We start from the raw sequence: 22,987 nt of genomic DNA, 5'->3' as shown, positions 1-22,987 counted from the left end.
TTCAATTATAAAAAAATATTTTTTTGTTCTAAATTGTCGATTAATTAGAGACGATAATAAATTTTTTTGAACATACAATAGATAAAATTTATAAAAATTTCTTAAATTTTTAGTTTGACAACAAAATATATGTTGATTTTATTTTACTTTCATCACTAGTGTAATTTTGTGAATATGTAAATATCCAAAAATGTTAATTACTTCAAGCTGTTTCTTAATACAATGGATGTAAAACATTTTTAACTTATTAACTGTCCTACTTAGTTTAAAAACTCTCAACAAATTGTAAGGTCATTGTACTTAAAAATAAAATAAAACAAAATAAACACAAATTACTTCTTTTTTTGGAAGTTTTTTTTCCTTCTGCCCGTATTTAATAAAGCTCTCACTCACATTGTTATGGAACAAAACCCTAAGGGTTCTTGTAAGAACAAATCGCCGCCAGAATGATCTCAACCGTTGATTTTTCATAACATACAAACTCCCTTGTATTACTACTCTTACTATTGCACTCTGTTTTCTTTTCCTCAAACAAATTTTGCTATCATATGGATACTAAAAATTTCCTTAATTAATGCCCAAAATCGATTCTTGAGAACTACCCATGTTTTGATTCTGGTTTAATTCGGTTTAGAATTGATTTAATTTATCTGGGCTACACAAAGTTTTGATCTTTTGTAGTTCCGAGTATAAATTTACTATCTTGAAGGTGGGTGTAAATATGGTGTAGAAAGTTTTGATTTTGAGGCATTTCTAGGGTTTAGGGTTTGATTATTGGTATTGGGTATCGGTTAGTTTTTGGTTTGGTATCGTGGGTGATGATCAAACTGAGTAGTTTTTGTTTTTGAATATGTTATCTGAGCTAGCTAGGAGACCCATGATAGGAACTAATAATAACAGTGATGGATCATATAGTGACGATTTAGAGAAGGAAATAGGGTTGTTGTTGCGTGAGCAGCGTAGGCCGGACCCGGATGATCTTGAGAGGGAGCTTAATATATATAGAAGTGGCTCTGCTCCTCCTACTGTGGAGGGTTCTTTGAATGCTGTTGGAGGTTTGATAGGCGGCGGCGGGGGTGGGGGAGGTGGTGGTGGTGGTGCTTTTGCTGAGTTTATTAGTGGGAAGAATGGAAATGGGGTTGTGTCTGAGGATGACCTTAGGTCTGATCCTGCTTATATGTCATATTATTACTCGAATGTGAATTTGAACCCGAGGCTTCCGCCTCCTTTGCTTTCGAAGGAGGATTGGAGGTTTCAACAGAGGTTAAAGGGAGGGACTTCGGTTATTGGTGGCATTGGTGATAGGAGGAAAATGAATAGAGCTGATAATGGTAGTGGGAGATCTTTGTTCGCCATGCCACCAGGATTTGATTCGAGGATACAAGAAAATGAGGTTGAGTCGGAGAAAGTTTGTGGCTCAACAGAGTGGGGTGGTGACGGTCTCATTGGTTTGCCAGGGATTGGGCTTGGGAGTAAACAAAAGAGTCTTGCTGAGATTTTTCAGGTCTTGTATCTCTACAATTGTATCTATTTATTGAGGTTAAATTGTTGTTTGTTTGTGGATTTCTTGTCCTGTGTTATTTGCCTTATTGCAATGAAGTAACACAAATATTTAAAGAATGTGTGCCCTTAAAGTGTCTGTTATGGCATTTAGTGCTTCCTAGCATTTGATGCACAATGTGTCAAACATATTTTGATGAAATTCTGTTATGTATTAATAGTTGGCTACATGTTTTTAGAATAAGTACAAATCCGTTCTGTTTTGTTTGCATGGTATTGCTTTGCTAAGGGAGATTGTGCATTTTGATAATATTATTGGACTTTTTTAATAACTTGAACAAACTTGTATGAATTGGCTTTGTTTTTTTGAAGCTGACTTATTAACTATACATTATACCTCAAATATTTTGTTAGGAGGGAAGTTTTTGAAGTTGTGTTAGTCTTTTTGAAGAGTACTTTATTAACTCTGAGCTCATGTAATTTGTATTCATGCAGGATGATTTGGGGCGTGCAACTCCTGTAACAGGGAATCCTTCTCGCCCAGCAAGCCATAATGCATTTAATGAAAATGCTGAGACGATGGGCTCAGCTGAAGCTGAGCTGGCTCATCTCCGCCGTGAGATGTCATCTACAGAAGCTTTACGATCTGGTTCAAATGGCCAGGGTTCATCTGTTGTCCAAAGTATTGGACTACCTGCCTCTTATTCATATGCTGCTGTTGTTGGTGCTTCCTTGTCTAGAAGTACTACTCCTGATCATCAACTTGTTGCCAGGGCACCTAGTCCTTGTCCTACACCCATTGGACAAGGACGACCCTCTGCCTCTGAAAAGAGGAATGCAGCTGGTTCAAACTCATATAACGGTGTTTCATCTAGCATAAATGATCCAACAGATTTGGCAACTGCTTTGTCTGGCATGAACCTGTCAGCAAATGGCGTGATGGATGACGAGAACCAAAAGAATGCCAATCTGTTTGGTATTCAAGGAGGTCAGAATCACGCGATGCAAAATGCCTATCTAAAGAAGTCTGAATCTAGAAATTCGCATATGCCTTCTGGTCCTCAGTCCACAAAAATGTCCTATGCTGATTTTGGTATGAATAATGGCAATGGGTCTGACCTCAACAACTCATCCTTTGGATCTGAAAGACACGCTGAACGGCATAATTCTGGCGTCCTAGGCAATTCATACATGAAAGGCTCACTGAGCTCCACTCTCAATGGTGGAGGTGGCTTACCCTTCCAGTATCAGCATCTAGATAATGCAAATTCATCACTGCCAAACTATGGGATAAGTGGATATTCCATGAATCCAGCAATGGCTTCTATGACGAGTAGCCAGCTTGGCAGTGGTAATCCACCAATGTTGTTTGAGAATGTTGCTGCCGCTTCAGGCATGGCCATACCCGGACTGGATTCAAGAGTTCTTGGAGGAGGTTTGGGGTCCGGAGCAAATCTAACTTCTGCTGCATCTGATCCTCATAATTTTGGACGAGTGGGTAGTCCGATGGCAGGGAGTGCCGCTCAGGCAGCTTTTGCAGACCCACTATATCTCCAGTACTTGAGGACTCCTGAGTATGCTGCTGCTGCTCAGCTTGCAGCTCTTAATGATCCCTCAGTGGATAGAAACTACTTAGGTAATTCTTATCTAAATTTAGTGGAACTTCAGAAGGTTTATCTTGGAGCGCTTTTGTCATCTCAAAAATCACAGTATGGTGTACCTATGGGTGGTAAATCTGGTTCCAATCATCATAGTTATTATGGAAATCCTGCCTTTGGTGTCGGCTTGTCATATCCTGGAAGTCCTCTAGCAAGTCCTGTTATTCCTAACTCCCCTGTTGGACCTGGGAGTCCAATAAGACACAATGAGCTGAATATGCGTTATCCTTCTGGGATGAGGAACTTAGCTGGTGTCATGGGGCCATGGCACCTGGATGCAGGTTGTAATATGGATGAGAGCTTTGCTTCATCACTTTTGGAAGAGTTTAAGAGCAATAAAACTAAGTGTCTTGAACTTTCAGAGATTGCTGGCCATGTCGTTGAGTTCAGGTATTTTCTGCTTAAAAAAAATCATCTTTTATGTAATGTACAATCCTTGTAGTGCTGATCTTGGCTATATTGTTTTTGCTATAATAATAAATCATTATTATTATTTTATTATCATCATCATCATCATCACTTATAATATGGTTTTTTGGTTTTGACCCTTTTTATGAGCAGTGCCGACCAATATGGGAGTCGATTTATTCAACAAAAACTTGAAACAGCTACAGTTGATGAAAAAAACATGGTTTATCAGGAAATTATGCCTCAAGCCCTTGCTTTGATGACTGATGTGTTTGGTAATTATGTAATTCAGAAGGTCTGGTGTCCCTCCATTGCTGATTCATATACTTGTCTCTTTTTATATCCTTGGACTATTATAAAATAACTAAATCTGTAACTGCAGTTTTTTGAACATGGACTTCCTTCACAAAGAAGAGAACTGGCTAGCAACCTTTTTGGTCATGTTTTGACGCTTAGCTTACAAATGTATGGATGCCGAGTGATCCAGAAGGTACTACTAGTTTTTATCTGGAAAGGCGTTTATCCTTTGGTATATCTTTGTATGTACTTATATCACTTGAGCTTGAATTGTTCTAGATAAACCCGTGCAACTATGCTTTAGGTGCATATAAGAATATTCCCAGTTAAACCGTCCCATAATACTAAGTGGGTTGTATTGGGGTGCAGCCTGGGTTTACACTTTACAGTCATTGCACAAGTTAGCCTCTTGGCTTCACACCTGGTAATGACGATTTTACTTATTTCAAAGTGCACAGAACTGCATATGTTCTAATTTATTTATTGTAATGTGATTTAGAAAGGAAGCCATTTTATTATAATAGACCTGCTGCACTTAGATTAATATCACTACATGTTTATGTGCTTGTGTTGTTTTAGATTTTGTGGTTCTGCAGTACATGAGCTCCTAATTATTAGACCTGACTGGAAATTCCTTGTAAATATATTTTTCAGGCCATTGAGGTTGTTGATCTAGATCAGAAGATAAAAATGGTTGAAGAGCTTGATGGTCATATCATGCGCTGTGTCCGTGACCAGAATGGAAACCATGTCATCCAGAAGTGTATTGAGTGTGTTCCTGAAGAAAGTATTCAGTTTATTGTCACAACATTCTTCGATCAAGTTGTGACTCTCTCTACCCATCCATATGGCTGCCGTGTGATACAGGTTGATATATAGTTTCTTAGTTATTTAGAGAATTAGAGTTTCCCAATCAAAGAGAAATATAAATGAGAAATATTTCTCTTATTGGCAGAGGATTTTGGAGCACTGCGAGGACCCTAATACACAGAGTAAGGTCATGGTTGAGATTTTAGGAGCTGTTAGCATGTTGGCACAAGATCAATATGGCAACTATGTTGTTCAGGTTTGTATTTTTTTTTTCTGAATATTCTCATCATAGATAAAGGTATCCATTCCCCTATTCTTGTATTCGTGTTTTTTTGGTATGCATGTAAGTTGAAAGTCTTCTATTCTCTTTTTTGGATGTGTCTACATTGAATCTTAATGTTTTTTTTCCAGAGCTAACTCAGCATGTTAGATAGAAGAGAATATTATACTACTTGTGTATTGATCAGATGCTGATCTATCAGACGCACGAGTTCAGTTTTCATATTTAGTTATTAAATTAGTGCTCCTACACTGTCTCAATCCCTTCCTGAGGGGGAGAAGAATAATATGTGAACACCTTTCGTTATTTCCTATTTTAATTACTCACAATTCTTATTATTGTGATTGTTTGCTATCAAACATTATGTTGTCTTTCTAATCCATTCTCTATATTGCTTTTCATAACTTCTTCCATCTATTTTAACAGCATGTGCTAGAGCATGGAAAATCCCACGAACGTTCTGCTATTATTAAGGAGTTAGCTGGGAAGATAGTTCAGATGAGTCAGCAGAAGTTTGCTTCCAACGTTGTGGAGAAGTGTTTAACTTTTAGTGGTCCTAATGAGCGAGAGATACTGGTTAGTGAGATGCTTGGAACCACTGATGAAAATGAGCCTCTCCAGGTGACTAATTTTTTATGCGATCTTCAAGCCAGAATGCAATCACTTTCGAACTTGCTGATACCAATTAATGATGTTTAGCCATTTTCTCTTCTAACACTCCCATCTGTCTTGCTCTTTTTTTTATTGTTTCAGGCAATGATGAAAGATCAGTTTGCTAATTATGTTGTTCAGAAAGTACTTGAGACTTGTGATGACCAACAACGCGAGTTAATCCTTACGCGGATTAAAGTTCATTTAAATGCTTTGAAGAAGTATACCTACGGAAAGCATATTGTTGCACGCGTAGAGAAACTTGTTGCTGCTGGGGGTAAGAAGAACCTCTTCTTATTTCTGACTGCTTTACCTTATTTGCCTAGCTGCTTGTTACTTAAAAAGATTTTGGAGATACATCTGTGCTTTAATATTTTTTTGTGTTAGTAGTAGTACTGGTGAAATTTCTTGCTGAATATTTCTGTGTTAGTATTGATACATGGACATTTTGCTTTTGTGTGGAGGCTCATATTTAGCAATGAACCTTTTGGAGAGTGTAACCATTTCTGTAACCTAAACTCTTTATGGTTCTTGTACTAACCTCTATCTTAGATTCTGATCTGCACGTTCTTGAGAATTTAAATCATGCATATGGGCAGTAAATCGTGAGAATTTGAATTTCTGGCTTTCGCTGAACATTTAGTACTAGTCTTGATTTTTCTGCTGATTGAGATTGTATCTGAATTTTGTGTATGCAAATTTGAATCTGCATGGTTTTATATCTTTTGCGCCTAAAAACAAATTCATGTAACTGGGCTGCAAAGGACTCATAAATTACATGTCAACTAACTTCAATTACTGGTTTATTTATTTGTTTGCAGAACGGAGAGTTGCTTTGCAGTCTTTGCACCTTGCTTAGGCGGCCTAGGAAAGAAAGTCTGTACAGCTAACTGAGGCTAGTGTGAGCTTCATCACTTTCTTCCTTCGAGTATCTAGAGTTACTACTTCTCTGCCTATCTTTCTAGACAGGTATGAGCTTATTGAAAATAAAAGTTGTTGCTTGTACCGAAAACTGTACATTGTGTAGTTTTAAGGTTTATACATAGAGTTGAGGTAGCTGAGGTCAGATGTTGAATGCACCTGACGCCCCTGCAAGAGGAGATAAAATGACCGACAATACAAGTGTTTTTACGGTGTGTAAAGAATCAGCAGATGACGAGGGTAGTCTAAAACGTGACTGTACAAAATGTTGGAATGTGGAGAGTGCTGTTAATGTTAGATGAGGCCAGAGTTTTCCTTCATGTATCGGTATCTGAATTTTTTTTGTTCTTCCTTTTAAAAAAGTACATTTTTCTTATGTTTACCATGTTGTCTATAATCCTTGTGCTTATGTTGTGGCTTTATGTTTATATTTGTTCTATTTATATCCTGCGATCTTTAAACTAGTGAAATGCAAAACTATGTTTTGTTAACTTTTTTCTCATATTAAAATCAAAATTAAACTCGAAGAACCTCAAAGTTCTTTGAAGGTTCATTTCGCTTTAATTTCTCTCAGTATGTGAATGTCAAATGATTGTAAGGTTGTCAAAATGAGTTGTGGCATGCGAATATAGAAAATAATGAATTACTGCCGAGGTAGAATACTGTTGAGATTATATGTAGTCGTATCATAAACGAGTTAATTAATTATACGGGTTAAAGTGTGATATATGTCAATATGTTTAACTCATTCAATTTATTCTGTTATATTGTTTAACTAGTGAAAATTCCTCGTTTCGGAATCGACTAATTTTAAATTTAATTACAAACTTAAATATAATAATTTAATTTACATAAATATTAACTGTTTAGAAAAAAAAACGTACTCATTTCAATATTTAGATTTTGGTATATGCACAGTTTATATTTTATTTTAGTATTAAAATTGACATATAGTATAAAAATACAAAATTAGTTAAATGTATAAAGTGGAACATGACTTACTTAAATACTATAATCAAGCATTGATGTAAATTTAAATAAATTAACTTAATAAGATAAAAATAATTATTTAAAAGTTGTATGATTAAGTAGTAAAATAATTGAAGTAACTAACTAAATATCAATTCTTGAAAAATTTCATTATTATATTTTTATGATGTTATATATTATTGAACGGTGAAATTAATTGTTTTATAGATTTAGGTTAAAAAAATTGAATCAGCGATTAAAAGAAGTATAGATAGGTCAATTTTTGTTTGATTTAAATTCAGTGATTTAAAATTAACAAAAATATTATATTTTTTATTGAAAATTTTATTTTATATAGGCACTGTTTAGATTGAAGGTTTTTAAATCTATAGATTTTAAGAAAATCGATGGATTCTAAATCAATGAATTTAAATCCATAGATTGTAAAATTCCATTGTTTGGATTGAAAACAAAATCAATGAAGTTTTAACATAATTTTTCTTTCACTCTTGTTTGGTTTAATAACTGCAATCCATGAATTTAACATATTTTTTCCATTCTTACCCTCAGTTAGATATTTAAACACTAATCATTTTATAGCAAAAGATAATTGTTCTATAACATAAGATCAAGATTAATAGTAAAATTAATATTTTATGCTTCTTTTTTCACAGCATAACTATTGATAAATCTAAAATATGAATAATTTGCATAGAACATAGCTATTGATTAAATACAATACATAGGCTAATAATCATGGACGGTCCTCGACCTTTGCACTAAGCTTCCCCAAACCCCCTGACCTTTCAAAAGCTTTCCTAAACCCCCTGACCTTTATGGCGGCGCCACTCACGGCCCTTCTGGAAAAAAAACACAAAATCGCGGCGCCGCCAATGAATAAATCGCGGCGCATGCCTTTTCCTCGCCACATGTTCCCCACGTGACCTGTCCTCAGTCAGAATGAACAGTTCCTCCCTCAGACATGTCGGTTGACTTTTTAAAATTTTAAAATGAATTTTTTTACCTACTGAGTTAATTTTCTCTTTCTCTTTTTTCACCTTCTGACATACTCTTTCTTCTTCATTATATTTGTTTTTGAAATCAGTCTTTTTCTATATTCCCTCCCCTCTGACCTAGGCGTTTGTCCTCGTCATTTGTTGCTCTTCATTTTCTCTCGTTCTCTAGTTCGCATGCGTTTCATTTCGAGGAAGAACAAATCCGGATATGAAAAAAAATGGTTGATTAATTTTTGTAGAGTTACTGTCATGTTGACACATTTTTGGTATTGATATGTTTATAGGGTAAAACAGTGAAAGAAGATAATGAGAAAAGAAAAGATCTTTGGCAGTGATGAGACGAAAGAGAAGAAACGGCCAGGTTCGAATTTTAATTTTAGGTTTATGGTAATTTTTTTGATTTCTGGGTATGTGTTTTTGGATACTTGAAATTGTAATTTTAGGTTTATTGTAAGTTTTTTGGTTTATGGGTATGTTTTTTTTGGGGGAGTTATTCTAAAGTTGGTTGTAAAATTTGTTGATTTATTTTGCATAATGTCTCTGCATTGTTTGTTTGAACAGCCCGTACCGTGGAAGTGGATTCTGAGATCCTGGAAATTGTTTTGCACTACGATGGAGAATTTGGGGAGGGTGGTTATTTGTGGGGTGATGTGTGTGCAAGATGTTTTGATATTTTGCAACTGTCACTGAATAGCCTTGATTTTTGGGCAAAAAAAATTGGAGCGAAGGGGCTGGTTATGTACTATTGGAGGCAGCCATAGTTGGACTATCATCGAGGGATAAAGCCAATTGAACATGATAGAGATGTTGAGGAGATGGCAAGGGCTGGGCTAAAAGCAGGTGTGGTTGATGTGTACGTTAGACATTTAACCTGTGATGATGTGCATAATTTGGTGCCTGAGAGTGGACCCAAGTTAGAATTGAAAGAAATTGAAGAAAGTGGTCCATTTGAGCCAGTTGAAGATGGTCCAGTCGAGGCAGTTGAAGATGCTGCGGGAGTTGAAGAAGGTCCAGGTGAAGAGATATTGTTGCTAGAGTGGTACGGCACTGAAGATGAGGGCCAAGTAGAAGCCTTGGAAGTGCAGATTGGTGCTGTTGAAGGCCCAGTTGATGTGGCTGAAGGTTCAGAAGAAGGGTGCAACAAAAAACAGAATAACAAATAAAAACAAAAGAACGAATAAATGTAGCGTTGTTTTTTATTTCCGGATATGTTGTTATTTTATTTAAAAACACTTATACGTTTTTTATATTTGTAATTTCATAATGTAGCATTGTTTTTTATTTCCTGATATGTTGTTATTTTATTTTAAGACACTTATATGTATTGGAAATTCTAATTTGAAAATTTTACAAATTTATTTTTAGAAAAATGAAATATGTATGGTTCATGCATGACCACTGTCTTTCATTCTTATACTTTAGTTCACATAAGGTCCCTGAATTTTAAAATGGATTGAGCAGTGGACCCTGATATTTGTTACTCTGGACAAAAAAAAATATACATAAAACATATAGAACATACATTATTTATAAAACATGTAAAAATATAATATATAAAGACATATAAACAAGCAGAAAAGTAAAATTAATATTTCATTTCATTAAATATTCAAACATTTCAAAACATTTAGAAAAAAATACATAAATAAGCAGGAACCCGGAACAAGAACACAAAACTTCATCTTGACCAAAAATACATAAACAAGTGATCCTCTTAAGCAAAAAATACATAAACAAGACTACATAAACAAGTCATCCTCTTATGCAAGCTCCGGTGCGCTATAAACACACAACTCCATCTTGATCATACCGTCAACAAAAAATTCGTGGTCATTATCAAGAAGGAACCCTGAAAAAGAACGATAGTAATTGCTGGTGCCTTGAATGTTCTGGGTAGCACTGTAAAACTTGTGACTTGAGTTGGCATTCACTTCAATTTCATAGGTGCAGCATCCAGTTGCTAACGGTCCAAGACAACACATTGTCAGAATATTCCCATAAGAACACATTGTGTTGTTCAGAACAAACACAATGTCTGTGTTTTCCTCTTGGAGAATAAAAAATTATCATTCAGCCGGACAGAAATAGGGAATTTACGACCAAAAACCAACAGTTTCACAAAATTTTTATGCATCACTTTACAGTGAGCATGTTAAAGCATATTAGGAATGTGGATATATTAGAATCAATTAGTCTATTAATTAGTAGCTAAATTATAGGCTAATTGATTATGATTGATTATTTCCTAGAGTAGGATTTCCTTCCTAAGAATAGAGATTCTATACTTGTATAAATAGCCTTGTAATTGTTGAACATAATACACAACAACTTATTCTCTATCTATGTTTATAACATGGTATCAGAGCATTACTCTAAAGAATAGGATTTCTTTTTCTGCCTAAAGAAGCAGTGTAGTAGTATTTGCAGTAGTGTTGTGTTATTGCCTAACGAAGCAGTCAGTTGCAACTTTGTGGGTCATCAACTTTGGGTGCTACTCAGTTCTCACCAAGCGCCATCTCTAATTTCGCCGCTAGTCCCACTCGCCGTCTCTAATTTTAGAATTTGTTCCTTGTTCATCAAGTGGAAATTATGACGGAAAATAAAATTGTGATTTGTCACAACTGTCATAGAGCGGGTCATATGAAGCGAGATTGCAAAAAGTTACAGGCTAAGAGATCTCAGTTAATTCGTATTGCATCTATGGTTAAAACCTCTGTAGAAACGGTTAGTATTTCTGCAGATGAGTATGCCAGGCTCATTCAATCTAGTTCAGCTAATGATGTTGCTGAATCAGGTAAATCTAGTACATGTCTTGTTTCTTCATCTTCAAAATGGGTCATTGATTCAGGTGCTACAGATCATATGACAGGTAATCCTAGTTTGTTCTCTAAATTTCAGTCAAATCAGTCTAGCTCTTCTGTTACTTTAGCCGATGGGTCGCAATCTTGTGTTGTTGGTTCTGGAACTATTAAACCCACGTCATCATTACTTTTGTCATCTGTTCTCAGTTTACCTCAATTATCTTTCAATTTGATGTCTGTTAGTAAACTTACTCATACTTTGAATTGTTCTGTCACTTTCTTTCCCGATTATTGTTTGTTTCAGGATCTTATGACGAAGAAGATTATTGGTAAGGGGCATGAATCCGGAGGCCTCTACATACTTGATCTAGAAGTACCAAAATCTATAGCTTGCACTGGAATTGTAACTCCTTTTGAAGCACATTGTCGGTTTGGTCACCCTTCTCTCCCTTTATTAAAAAAACTTTTTCCTCAATTTTCTAGCATGTCATCTCTAGATTGTGAGTCTTGTCAGTTTGCAAAACATCATCGTCTTAGTTCTAGTCCAAGAATCAATAAACGAGCTAGTGCACCTTTTAAGTTAGTACACTCTGATGTTTGGGGTCCTTGTCCAGTTACAGCTAAAACTGGATTCAGATACTTTGTTACTTTTGTGGATGATTACTCTAGAACGACATGGTTATATTTGATGAAAAATAGTTCAGAATTATTTTCTCATTTTACTAATTTCTGTGCTGAAATCCAAACTCAATTTAGTAAGCCTGTGCAAATTTTAAGAAGTGATAATGCTAAAGAGTATTTGTCAAACACCTTTCAAAATTATATGGTGAATCATGGTATTTTTCACCAAACTTCTTGTGTGGACACACCATCACAGAATGGTGTTGCTGAAAGAAAAAATAGACATCTTCTTGAAACTGCTAGAGCTTTGTTATTTCAAATGTAGGTTCCTAAATATTTTTGGTCTGATGCTATTTCTACAACTTGTTTTCTAATCAATAGAATGCCTTCCACGGTACTATCTGGTGAGACTCCTTATCAAGTTCTCTTTCCTAATAAAACTTTGTTTCCTATTGAACTTAGGATATTTGGTTGTACTTGTTTTGTTAGAGATGTTCGTCCTCAGATAACGAAACTTGATCCAAAATCTTTAAAGTGTATTTTTCTTGGATATTCTCGTGTTCAAAAAGGATATAGGTGTTATAGTCCTACTCTTAGCAGGTACCTTGTATCAGCTGATGTCACCTTCTTGGAAAATGTTCCATTTTCTTTATCTTCAGGTCCTACTAGTCAGGGGGAGGATGATGATCTGCTAATCTATACTGTTACATCACGCTCTGTACCTCCTCCTCATGCTCCGGCTAAGCCTCCAATAATTCAAACATATTCTTGTCGAACACAGCCGTCTAATCATGTAACTACACCTACTTTAGATCCTCCAGTTCCATGTCCTGAACCAGCATCTTCGTCATCAGATCCGCCTCCGAGCGATGATCTTCCCATTGCTCTTCGTAAAGGTAAGCGTACTTGTACTTATCCTGTGTCTTCTTTTGTTTCTTATGACCATTTGTCGTCATCATCTTGTTCTTTTATTGCGTCTCTTGATTCTATTTCTATTCCTAAGTCTGTAAAAGAGGCTTTATCCCATGCTGGATGGCGTAAAGCTATGATTGAGGAGATGAATGCTTTGTATACTAATGGTACCTGGACCATAGTTGATTTACCTGCAGGAAAACGAACTATTGGATGTGAATGGGTGTTTGCTGTTAAAGTTAATCCTGATGGCTCCGTTGCTAGGTTAAAAGCTCGCCTTGTTGCTAAAGGTTATGCTCAGACATATGGAGTGGATTACTTTGAAACCTTTTCTCCTGTTGCTAAGCTTACTTCTGTGAGGCTATTTATTTCAATGGCGGCTACTCATCATTGGCCTTTACATCAATTAGATATCAAGAATGCGTTTCTTCACGGATATCTTCAGGAGGAAGTCTATATGGAGCAACCACCTGGTTTTGTTGCTCAAGGGGAGTATGGGAAAGTATGTCATCTTCGCAAATCCTTGTATGGCTTGAAACAGAGTCCTCGTGCTTGGTTTGGCAAGTTCAGTGATGCTATTGAGAAGTTTGGAATGAAGAAGAGTAAATCTGATCACTATATTTTCTATAAACAATCTAATAGTGACATTATACTATTAGTTGTGTATGTGGATGATATTGTAATCACTGGTAGAGATTCCATTGGAATTTCATCTCTCAAGTCTTTTCTACATACACAGTTTCATACTAAAGATTTAGGAGTGTTGAAATATTTCTTGGGAGTCGAAGTGATCGAAAGCAAGAAAGTCATCTTCTTATCTCAGAGGAAGTATGTGCTTGACTTATTATCTGAAACAGGAAAATTGGGAGCTAAGCCATGTAGTGATCCAATGATTCCTGGTCTGCAACTTACGAAGGATGGTGAACTATTTGAAGATCCAGAGAGATATAGACGATTGGTGGGTAAACTAAATTATCTTACTGTGACTCGTCCGGACATTGCTTATTCAGTCAGTGTAGTCAGTCAGTATATGACATCTCCTACTATTGATCATTGGAGTGCAGTAGAGCAGATTTTGTGTTATCTAAATGGGGCACCTGGTCGTGGAATCTTGTATGGTGATCACGGTCACATTAGGATTGAATGTTTTTCGGATGCTGATTGGGCTAGATCGAAAGAAGATCGAAGATCCACCACAGGATATTGTGTTTTTGTTGGAGGTAATTTGATTTCTTGGAAAAGCAAGAAACAAAATGTAGTTTCGCGATCAAGTGCAGAATCAGAGTATAGAGTTATGGCAAAATCTATATGTGAGATAATGTGGATATACCAACTCCTTGATGAATTGGGTTTGAAAGCTTCTAAGCCAGCTAAGTTGTGGTGTGACAACCAAGCTGCAATTCATATTGCATCCAATCCAGTGTTCCATGAGCGGACCAAGCATATTGAGATTGATTGTCACTTTTTTCGTGAAAAGATTCAACAAGGTTTAGTTTCTACAGGTTATGTGAAGACTGGAGAACAACTGGGAGATATTTTCACAAAAGCCCTTAACGGAGTTCGGGTTGATTATCTTTGTAACAAGCTAGGCATGATTAACATCTATGCTCCAGCTTGAGGGGGAGTGTTAAAGCATATTAGGAATGTGGATATATTAGAATCAACTAGTCTATTAATTAGTAGCTAAATTATAGGCTAATTGATTATGATTGATTGTGATTGATTATTTCCTAGAGTAGGATTTCCTTCCTAGAATAGAGATTCTATACTTGTATAAATAGCCTTGTAATTGTTGAACATAATACACAACAACTTATTCTCTATCTCTGTTTATAACAAAGCATAAATCATTTCAGATGTTCCCTTGACATTGCAAACTTCAATGGGACATGAATACTCTATAAAAGAACAGAACTTTTCGTGGTTGATCTTATTGGGGTACCTAACAGTTTCTGGGCATCCATAATTCTTGACCGAGCAACAAACTCTCAAAGACTCAGCAACATCTTCCAGAATCCGGTTCCTCATTCTCCCGATAGGCAGGGTGCAAGAATGGCACTTTTGAGTCTTCTCCGAGCATGTGTTGCATGTTGCATGCCTATTTTCACACTGTAATTACAGATTCAATACACTTACTAAACAATACAATTACAGAAATAAATAACAGTAAATGGTAAAGAGAAACAAATGGGTGCAAACCTGAATAATTGGAGTTGTTAAGGGTTCACAACATATTGGGCAATCCATAAGTTCCATATTAAGTGAAGACACAACAATATTATCGGACATCTTCTGGTTACTCTGAGAATATGAACAATTTGTGTACTCTGAAATGCTTGAATCAGTTGCTGTGGTAGCCTATTTAAACAAGTTATCATCATGACTCTTCAATTTCTTTAGATGCCCTTTGTGGATGTAATTAATTAGTGGTTGTAGTTAACAAAGAGGCTGCATTGGAACAATACAACTGATAGAACGGGTGTAATGAAAGGGTTTCTTGGAAAACTCATTTCTAATCTCATCATTCCCAGTATCACTTTGGCCCAAATAATCTCCCCATTCATTCCCCTGAGCCTCCATATCTCTCTGGACCATAGAAGCCCCTTCACTTATATATGGAATCAACCATGACCCCCCACTTTTTGAAGGACCTTCACCAACAACCTTGGTAGCCAATGGTTTACTCCTTACTTTTTTCACGGGAGTGGGATACACATAAGCGTCATCTTTGGGGTTTGGTATCTTCTCAAGTACAACATGTGGGGGCGATGGGGGCGGAGGGACTAAAGACTCAATGTCTTTAATTTTCAGTTTCCTAACATAGACATCCACTTCTCCATCCCTCTTTCCAGCCCTTGCCATTTCTATGACATTGTCTTCGTGATTTATCAATCTCATCCAATCATGAAATTCCTTGTCTTTTTCTTTCCAATAATAATCAACTAATCCTTTAACTTTTTCTTTTTTCACCCATCTATCTAATTTTCTCATAGACATATCGGACACAGAATAAATGCCGGTGAACACTTCCCCATTATGGTAACCCCATTCCCCCAATTCCCCATTAATGTGAAGGTTGGTTTGAAAAAATTCAAAACCTTTTGGTAACACTGCAAACGGACAAATATTTAAACACACCATCAACCATCAAGCAACACAAAAAGAATAGTAAATGTCAACCAACAGAAACGTGAAAACAAAAAACAAGTCGTACAAAGATTAAACAAATCAAACCAACTAGTGGTCCTACAGCAGTAAACAAACATAAAGCAACTTGTAGTCCTATGTCCAAAAGCAATAAACAAATCAAAGCATAGAATAACAAACATTTATAGAAATCAAAGTACTATGTGGTCCTACAAAAACAAAATCCACCAAAAAAAAAACAAGGTCAAAATTGACATACCTTACACTACATCGTCACTATCGTTCTCATCCATTAAACCCCATCCAGAAGTTCTAGGTAGTCCCGTTCATTCTCTTTCCTTTGATTTTCCTTTTCCTTTCTTTCTCATTTCTGTAATTCCTTCACTATAAAAACCTGTGACAGAGAGAGCATAAATACACCACATTAATCAAACCTTAAACCACATGAACCAAACAACAAGAGTAAAAATAAATCTTTCTCACTCTAAATTTTTGTTTTGTTCCTTCGTTATTTTTTCTTCTTCACAATGCAAGAACAAAGAAAGAATGGAAGACGAACAGGCAGTCGAAAAAACAATGGTGGTGTGAAACGGAGAGTTCGAAAAGAAAGAGAGGGAAGGAAGTGTATGTCAGAAAGAAGATGAAAGAGAGAGAAAAATTACCGAGCGGTTACTTTTTTTTTATATTTAAATTTAAAAATTCAACCGACATGTCCTAGGGAGGAACTGTTCATTCTGACTAAGGACAGGTCACGTGAGGGACATGTGGCGAGAAAAAGGCATGCGCCGCAATTTATTCGTTGGCGGCGCCGCGATTTTGTGTTTTTTTTTTCCAGAAGGGCCGTGAGCGGCGCCGCCATAAAGGTCAGGGGGTTTAGGGAAACTTTTGAAAGGTCAGGGAATTTAGGAAAGTTTAGTGCAAAGGTCGAGGACCGTCCATGATTATTAGCCCAATACATATGTAAAGAAACTTACAAAATAATAATTGGCCAAATCCTTGACAGCAGAATAATATTTTTAAAAGATATTCCTATAAATAAAAAGGTAAAAATGCGATAAAAGAAAAAAAATGGTTTAATTAGAATTAAAGATATTTTAGGAATATTAATTTTTTATTAGGGATAATTATAAAAAAATATAAATAGTATAATAATTCATTATTTATAAAAATGATGGATTTGGACTTTCCCACCTAGAAGGTGGGAAATTAAAATCTCAAAAAATGATGGATTTTAGAAAATGAAGGAATTTATAAATTTAAAAATTTTATTATTTTTTTTTCTAACCAAACAATGGATTTTGTCCAAATTTATGGATTGTTTAAAATCCATTGTTTAGAATTTATCAATCCAAACGGTGCCATAATATTTTTGAGCAATAATATTATTCTATGTGTTTTTCTTAGAGAAAGATTATAGGCGTTGTTTAAGAAAGATTATTTTAAAAATCAATTCACTTAAAATAAAAAAATTGTTAAAAGAAATTATTGAAATCAATTTACATATTAATTCCAGACAAAACAAAACAAAAGGTGACTATTTTTAAATTTTTATGTTTGTTTTCTTGTAATTAATTAAGAGATATTGTCCTTTTTAGTTGGTAGTATTTTCCTAATTAAGTGAACATAAGTTATATATTTATAAAAATAATCAAAAGAATCGACTGTATTTAGATGATTTTTCTTATAGTGTTATTTCAAACTTACTTTAAAATTTAGAGTTGTTTTGATAAATTAAGCTCAAAATGTTTTTTTTTTCTTAAAAAAATATGGATTTTTGATACTATGTATATAACTAGGTAGCTTAATAAATTTTAAGCTGTTGTAGAAAAAATTTAATATAATTTTAATTCATTTCAATTTATTTGAAATAATTTTTTTTATCTTAATATTTTAAATATAAAAATTCATTGTAATATCTAAATGAATTTTATTTTAAACTTTACTTAAAAATAAGAATAAAATTACAATTGTGCCAAATAATATCTTAATGGCAATTAAATTCATTTCTTTCACTGATTTTCACTAATATAGTTAAACTGACATTTACTTTTATTATTAAAATTGTTTATTATTAGAACTATATTAAATTAAAATATATCTGGATGATAAGTTTGATTTCCAAATTTGTCAATTTACATTTGGTGTTTAAGTTTACCAATTTAAACTTAGTGTTCAAGTTTTTAAATAGCAAGTTTGTTGTAAACTTGGACAAATGCTTTGTAAAGTTATAATTTAAAATATTTTGAATAAATATACAAATTCTAGTGATAAAAATAAATATCAAATTTATTGCAAATTTGAACACTAAATCTAAAATTAAATTTTAACTTAAAATAATTTGAATAAATATATATTTTCAGTAATAAAGATAAACACCAAGTTTATTATAAATTTGGGGCTATTAATTACTCATGGCCCCTGATCTTTAGAGGTACGTGCACAAAACCCCCTGATGTTTAAAAACGGCACAAAACCCCTGATCTCTGTGACGACGCTCATAAAACCCCCTGAGTGAATTACTCGACGCTTTTTTCATTTTTTGCCGACATGGCACCCGATTCCTCGTCCAGACACTATCTTGCGGCGCCTGTCTCCCTTGCACGCATGTGTGACATCTGCTTGCTTGTGTCAGGGTCTGTCAGTTGATTTTTTTTAAAAAACAATTAAACAAATTAAATTGAAAAGTAACCGTGCTAAGTTTTCTTTTTCTCTCTTACTTTTTGTTTTCCCTCTCTCTCCCCCTTAGTTCCGTTTTATTTTATTTTCTTTTCAAATATTTTCTCCTCTCTTCGTCTTCTTCGTTTCTTCCACTGAGACTGACTTAAGGTTTGATCGTTTTATATTTTTCTTTTATTCTTTCTCATTCTCCTTTCATTGTTCCCCATTATTCCTCTATTATTCAACATTACCACCGTTTACCGAAAACGAACACCTTTATAAAAAATATAAGAAAATTCGCTGAAAAATCTTACAAAAAGAACATTACATCTGCAACAAAGAAGAAGAAAGTGATCAAGGGTGTAGTTGAAGATTGTTTTTTTGATAAAGGTAAGAAATTTAAACTTAGTAACTGGCTATTTGATTTTTTGTGGGTTGGTTAGAAATTTTAACTTCACTAACATGGTTGACAGGTCTGAAGTTTGTGTGGGCGCAAAAAAATGAAGAGACAAGGATTCAGAAAAGGAAAACAAAAAGAAAAGAGTGAGCATTTTATGGAAATGGCTAGGGCTGCGGCAAAGACGGGGACTGTTGAGGTGTACGTTAGGGAGTACTCCGCTGGGGATTTTAGGAAGTTAAAGCCTAAGAAAAGTCCTAGTCCCTCTCCTCCATCAACAGTTGTCTTAGAGAAAATTAAGGAAACGAATGACAATTTCAGTTATCCTAGACTGGGCCTAGTGTTGAGTCTGGAAAATTGGACAAAGCATGGGGATCTTGGCTTCAGAAAAGAGGGGCCAGATGCAATCAGAAGGGTACAAATTCAGGGACAATGGGTGAAAACTCCAGGGAGCTAGGGCCATGGTTGAGAACAAGGTCAGCAAGTCAAGGGCCACTGATAATTCAAGGTCAATGGGAACCTGAACCCCCCCTGTGGACACACATGCTGGTGAAAAGCAGGGATCAGCAGTCCGAGAGTGGATTAAAAAGAGTATGGAAGATCTGACGAGTGCGGGGCGTAGTGAGGGGAAAAATACAACTGAGGGGCTTGAGCAGGGGCAAAATCAAAATCTGAATGAGGGGATAAATGAGGAGCTGAACAAGGGGCAGAAAGATGGGGTGAGTGAGGGCCAAAATGAGGGGCCAAAACGATAACGAGCATGGGCAGATGGGAATAGATGAGGTTGGTGAGGGATTTTATGATGGGTTACCTGTTACTGATAGACTGTGGAACCAAGGGGACCTTGATGAGGTCAATCAAGAAGTTAATCAGAGGGGCCCTGCTGGTGATGAGCAATGGGAAACTGAGAGGCCAAGACAGGTTGAGGACCAGTGGCAAGATTGAGGAAACTTCGATGAGTTGTTAGTTGGCCTTTAAGTAGAGCTTCGGGAGCTGTTTGAAATGCCCAGTGTAAGAGAGGAGGATATTCCTGAGGGGAACAATGATATATCGGAGGAGGCTATGAATGAGGTGCAGAACGTGCCATTGGACGGGGGTGTACATGAAAAGAGCAGAATATGCCGGAGGAGGGGGCTGCAAATGAAGAGCACAAGGTGCCAGAGGATGGGGCTGTAAATGCAGAGCATAATGTGCAAGAGGGGGGCCTATCAATGTAGGTGTTAATGAGGGGCAGCAACATATTGAGGGTGAGATTGTGGATGATGTAGTTGACCCCAATCTTGATGATTACATAGTTGACCCCAATTACGATGTATGGGATGATGACGAAGATCTATTGACAAAGGTGAGACCAACATGCCAACTAGAAGGAGAGTCATCAGTTCCACTGCATGGGGAAGAAGTTAATGTTCAATCAACACAAGGATCCGGTGGCTGACGAAGGGGTAATACAAAGGCAAAATTTGGGCTAGGTGGTGTAGAAAGAACCATACACCAAGATTTGAATGAAGCTGACTCGGACTATATTGACAACAACACAACCTATGATTCTGATGGTGAGACTGGTAGGCGGTTTTCCAGGTTTAATGAGGAGGTTGCAAAAGCCAATCCGTCATTCACTGAAGGAATGTTGTTTGCTAATAGGGAGCAGTTCAAGAAGGCATGCAGGCAGTGCGGCATAGTGAACAAGTATCAAGTTTACTTCTCATGTAATGAGAAGACTCGGGTTAGGTACAAGTGCTATGAAAAATGTGGTTTTTTCGTCTTTGCTTCAAAAGTAGTAATGTCAGATCCGGAAGACGAGACATTCCAAGTGAAGTCCTTTTTCTTGGAACACACTTGTCCTAAGAGGACAACCAACTTTCACATCACAAGTGCGTATCTGGCAGAAAGTTTCTTGGAGGAGTTTAGGAACAATCCCGACTACACCCCCTAAGCAGTTTAAGGGCAAGATCCAAAGAGAGCTGAAACACACCATCCCTGTCCAGAAAGCAAGAAGAGCTAAGAAGATGGCCACGTATAAGTTGGAGGGGGATGAAGATGGGCAGTATGGCAAGATGTATGCCTACAGGAGGGAGGTCCTTAGAACAAATCCTAGCAGCACTGTCGAGTTTAAATAGCCCAGAGGGAAATTTCAAGGCATGTATATCTATTTTGATGGGATGAAGAAGGCTTTCAGGAATGGCCTTAGGGAGATTGTGTGCCTTGACGGTTGCTGACTCAAGGGGAAGTATGGGGGTCAGTTGCTTTCTGCAACCGGTATTGACCCTAATGATTGCATGTACCCCTTGCAATGGCATGGGTGAAGGTAGAGAACACCAATTCTTGGACGTGGTTTATGGAGCTGCTGAAGTCGGATCTGCACTTAGGCAACATCTCAGTTTTCATGTCTGATAAACAGAAGGTAATTACTTTATCTCGGCAGCTTGTTTTGTTTCTTACTTATGTGGGAAATAGGAAGAAAAATGAGTAATGTGATGAACCCCTATTTATTTGCTATAGATTCATAGAGGAACCTATCAACTCTTAAGCTCAGTGGAGAAACAAGCCACATTCCCCTAACCACATCACAATTTTTATGCAGTGGACAAGAGTTTCCTCTTCAGTGAGACATCTTGCACAACAGCCTGATACTGGAACTCTCTTCTTCAATAAATTCGCATTACAGGCTAGCGTGTTGTGACCAATACGCCATAGAAAATGTTTGATCTTTGAAGGAATAGACAAACTCCAAATATTATTCCATAAACCTGAATTACTATTTGCATTAGAAGGACCAACAATCTCTCCTCTATTCATATTAACAGCAACATAATAAGCTGATTTAACAGTAAACATACCCTTTTTATCATGAGGCCAAAAAGCTTATCGGGAGGCAACCGATTACAGATAGGGAGCTGTAAAATATTATGAGCATCATCTTCCAAAAACACTCGTCTTACCCCATCCACATCCCATCTACCATTTTCAGCATCGATGAAAAAACTCACATAACAATCCGTCGATAGGTTAACTGCCCCAACCGGTTTCATATAGCAGGAGTTGGATATCCAGTTATCGTTCTTAGCAAGAACCGACTGCCCATTACCTATACACCATGCTAACCCCGTTGAAAGTACCTTCTTCCCTTCCGCAAAGCTCTGCCAAACATAGCTACCTCTACGAAAAACCAGGGGTATTAAAAACATCAGCGTTAGGATAACACTTAGCTTGAAAAACTTTCCCACACAAAGAATCTGGGAATTGATGCAACCGCCATACTTGCTTGGCTAACATAACTTCATTAAAAGCTCAAATATTCCTGAAGCCTAAACCACTAATTTTTTAGCTTTGCCAATCTTTTATCCAACTGATCCACAGAATCTTTCGTTTATCCTCTACACTACTCCAGTAAAATCTCGCCATTGAGCTCTGCAAGTCATTAAAAAAAGAAATGGGCAACGCGAAGCAGCTCATAATGTAGGTAGGAATAGCTTGAACAATCGACTTAATTAAAACTTCTCGCCCTGTCTTAGATAAATAATTCTCCTTCCACCCATCCATCCGCTTATGAATCCTATCCCAGAGAAAGGCAAAAATAGGCTTTCTAGATCTCCCAACCATTGTAGGCATTCCCAGATACATCTGAAAGTACCTTACTTCTCGCACCTCCGGAGTATTACCGATAGCAACACGATTATTCCTATTAGTACCCGAGCTAAAAAACATCCCAAACTTATCAAAGTTAACCATTTGAACCGACGCCCTTTCAAACTTATTGATAAAATCTTTAATGTACCTAATCTCTCGGACATTAGCCTTATCAAAGAGAATGCTATCATCCGTGAAGAAAAGGTGATTTATGGTCGGACCTCCTCTACACACCCTTCCGCCCGACAACCTGCCATCCATCTCGCCTTTTCTAAGCATAGATGAAAAGCCTTCCATGTTGTAATATCCCG

The 22,987-nt window shown here is 36.3% G+C and overlaps 2 protein-coding genes across 2 annotated transcripts; one reads left to right on the top strand and one right to left on the bottom strand.

Moving 5' to 3' along the window:
• Nucleotides 1-378: 378 nt before the first annotated feature.
• On the top strand, nt 379-6,907 carry LOC126688270 (pumilio homolog 2-like). The gene is made up of 9 exons (XM_050382905.1): nt 379-1,504; nt 1,996-3,548; nt 3,720-3,861; nt 3,949-4,056; nt 4,518-4,730; nt 4,819-4,929; nt 5,380-5,574; nt 5,707-5,881; nt 6,426-6,907. Exons 1-9 carry the CDS (start codon nt 851-853, stop codon nt 6,461-6,463), a joined length of 3,189 nt encoding a protein of 1,062 aa, XP_050238862.1. The 5' UTR covers nt 379-850; the 3' UTR covers nt 6,464-6,907.
• Nucleotides 6,908-21,578: 14,671 nt separating this feature from the next.
• Nucleotides 21,579-22,973, bottom strand: LOC126686679 (uncharacterized). The gene is made up of 4 exons (XM_050380827.1): nt 22,397-22,973; nt 22,217-22,315; nt 21,989-22,134; nt 21,579-21,887 (listed from the first exon to the last, which is right to left on the bottom strand). The coding sequence occupies exons 1-4, from the start codon at nt 22,971-22,973 to the stop codon at nt 21,579-21,581; spliced, it is 1,131 nt and encodes a 376-aa protein (XP_050236784.1).
• Nucleotides 22,974-22,987: the final 14 nt, after the last annotated feature.

Source organism: Mercurialis annua, linkage group LG6 (assembly GCF_937616625.2).
Source record: "Mercurialis annua linkage group LG6, ddMerAnnu1.2, whole genome shotgun sequence".
NCBI classification, from domain to species: Eukaryota; Viridiplantae; Streptophyta; class Magnoliopsida; order Malpighiales; family Euphorbiaceae; genus Mercurialis; species Mercurialis annua.
Note: the sequence above shows the minus strand (reverse complement) of the source record. Positions and strands in the feature narration are given on the sequence as shown.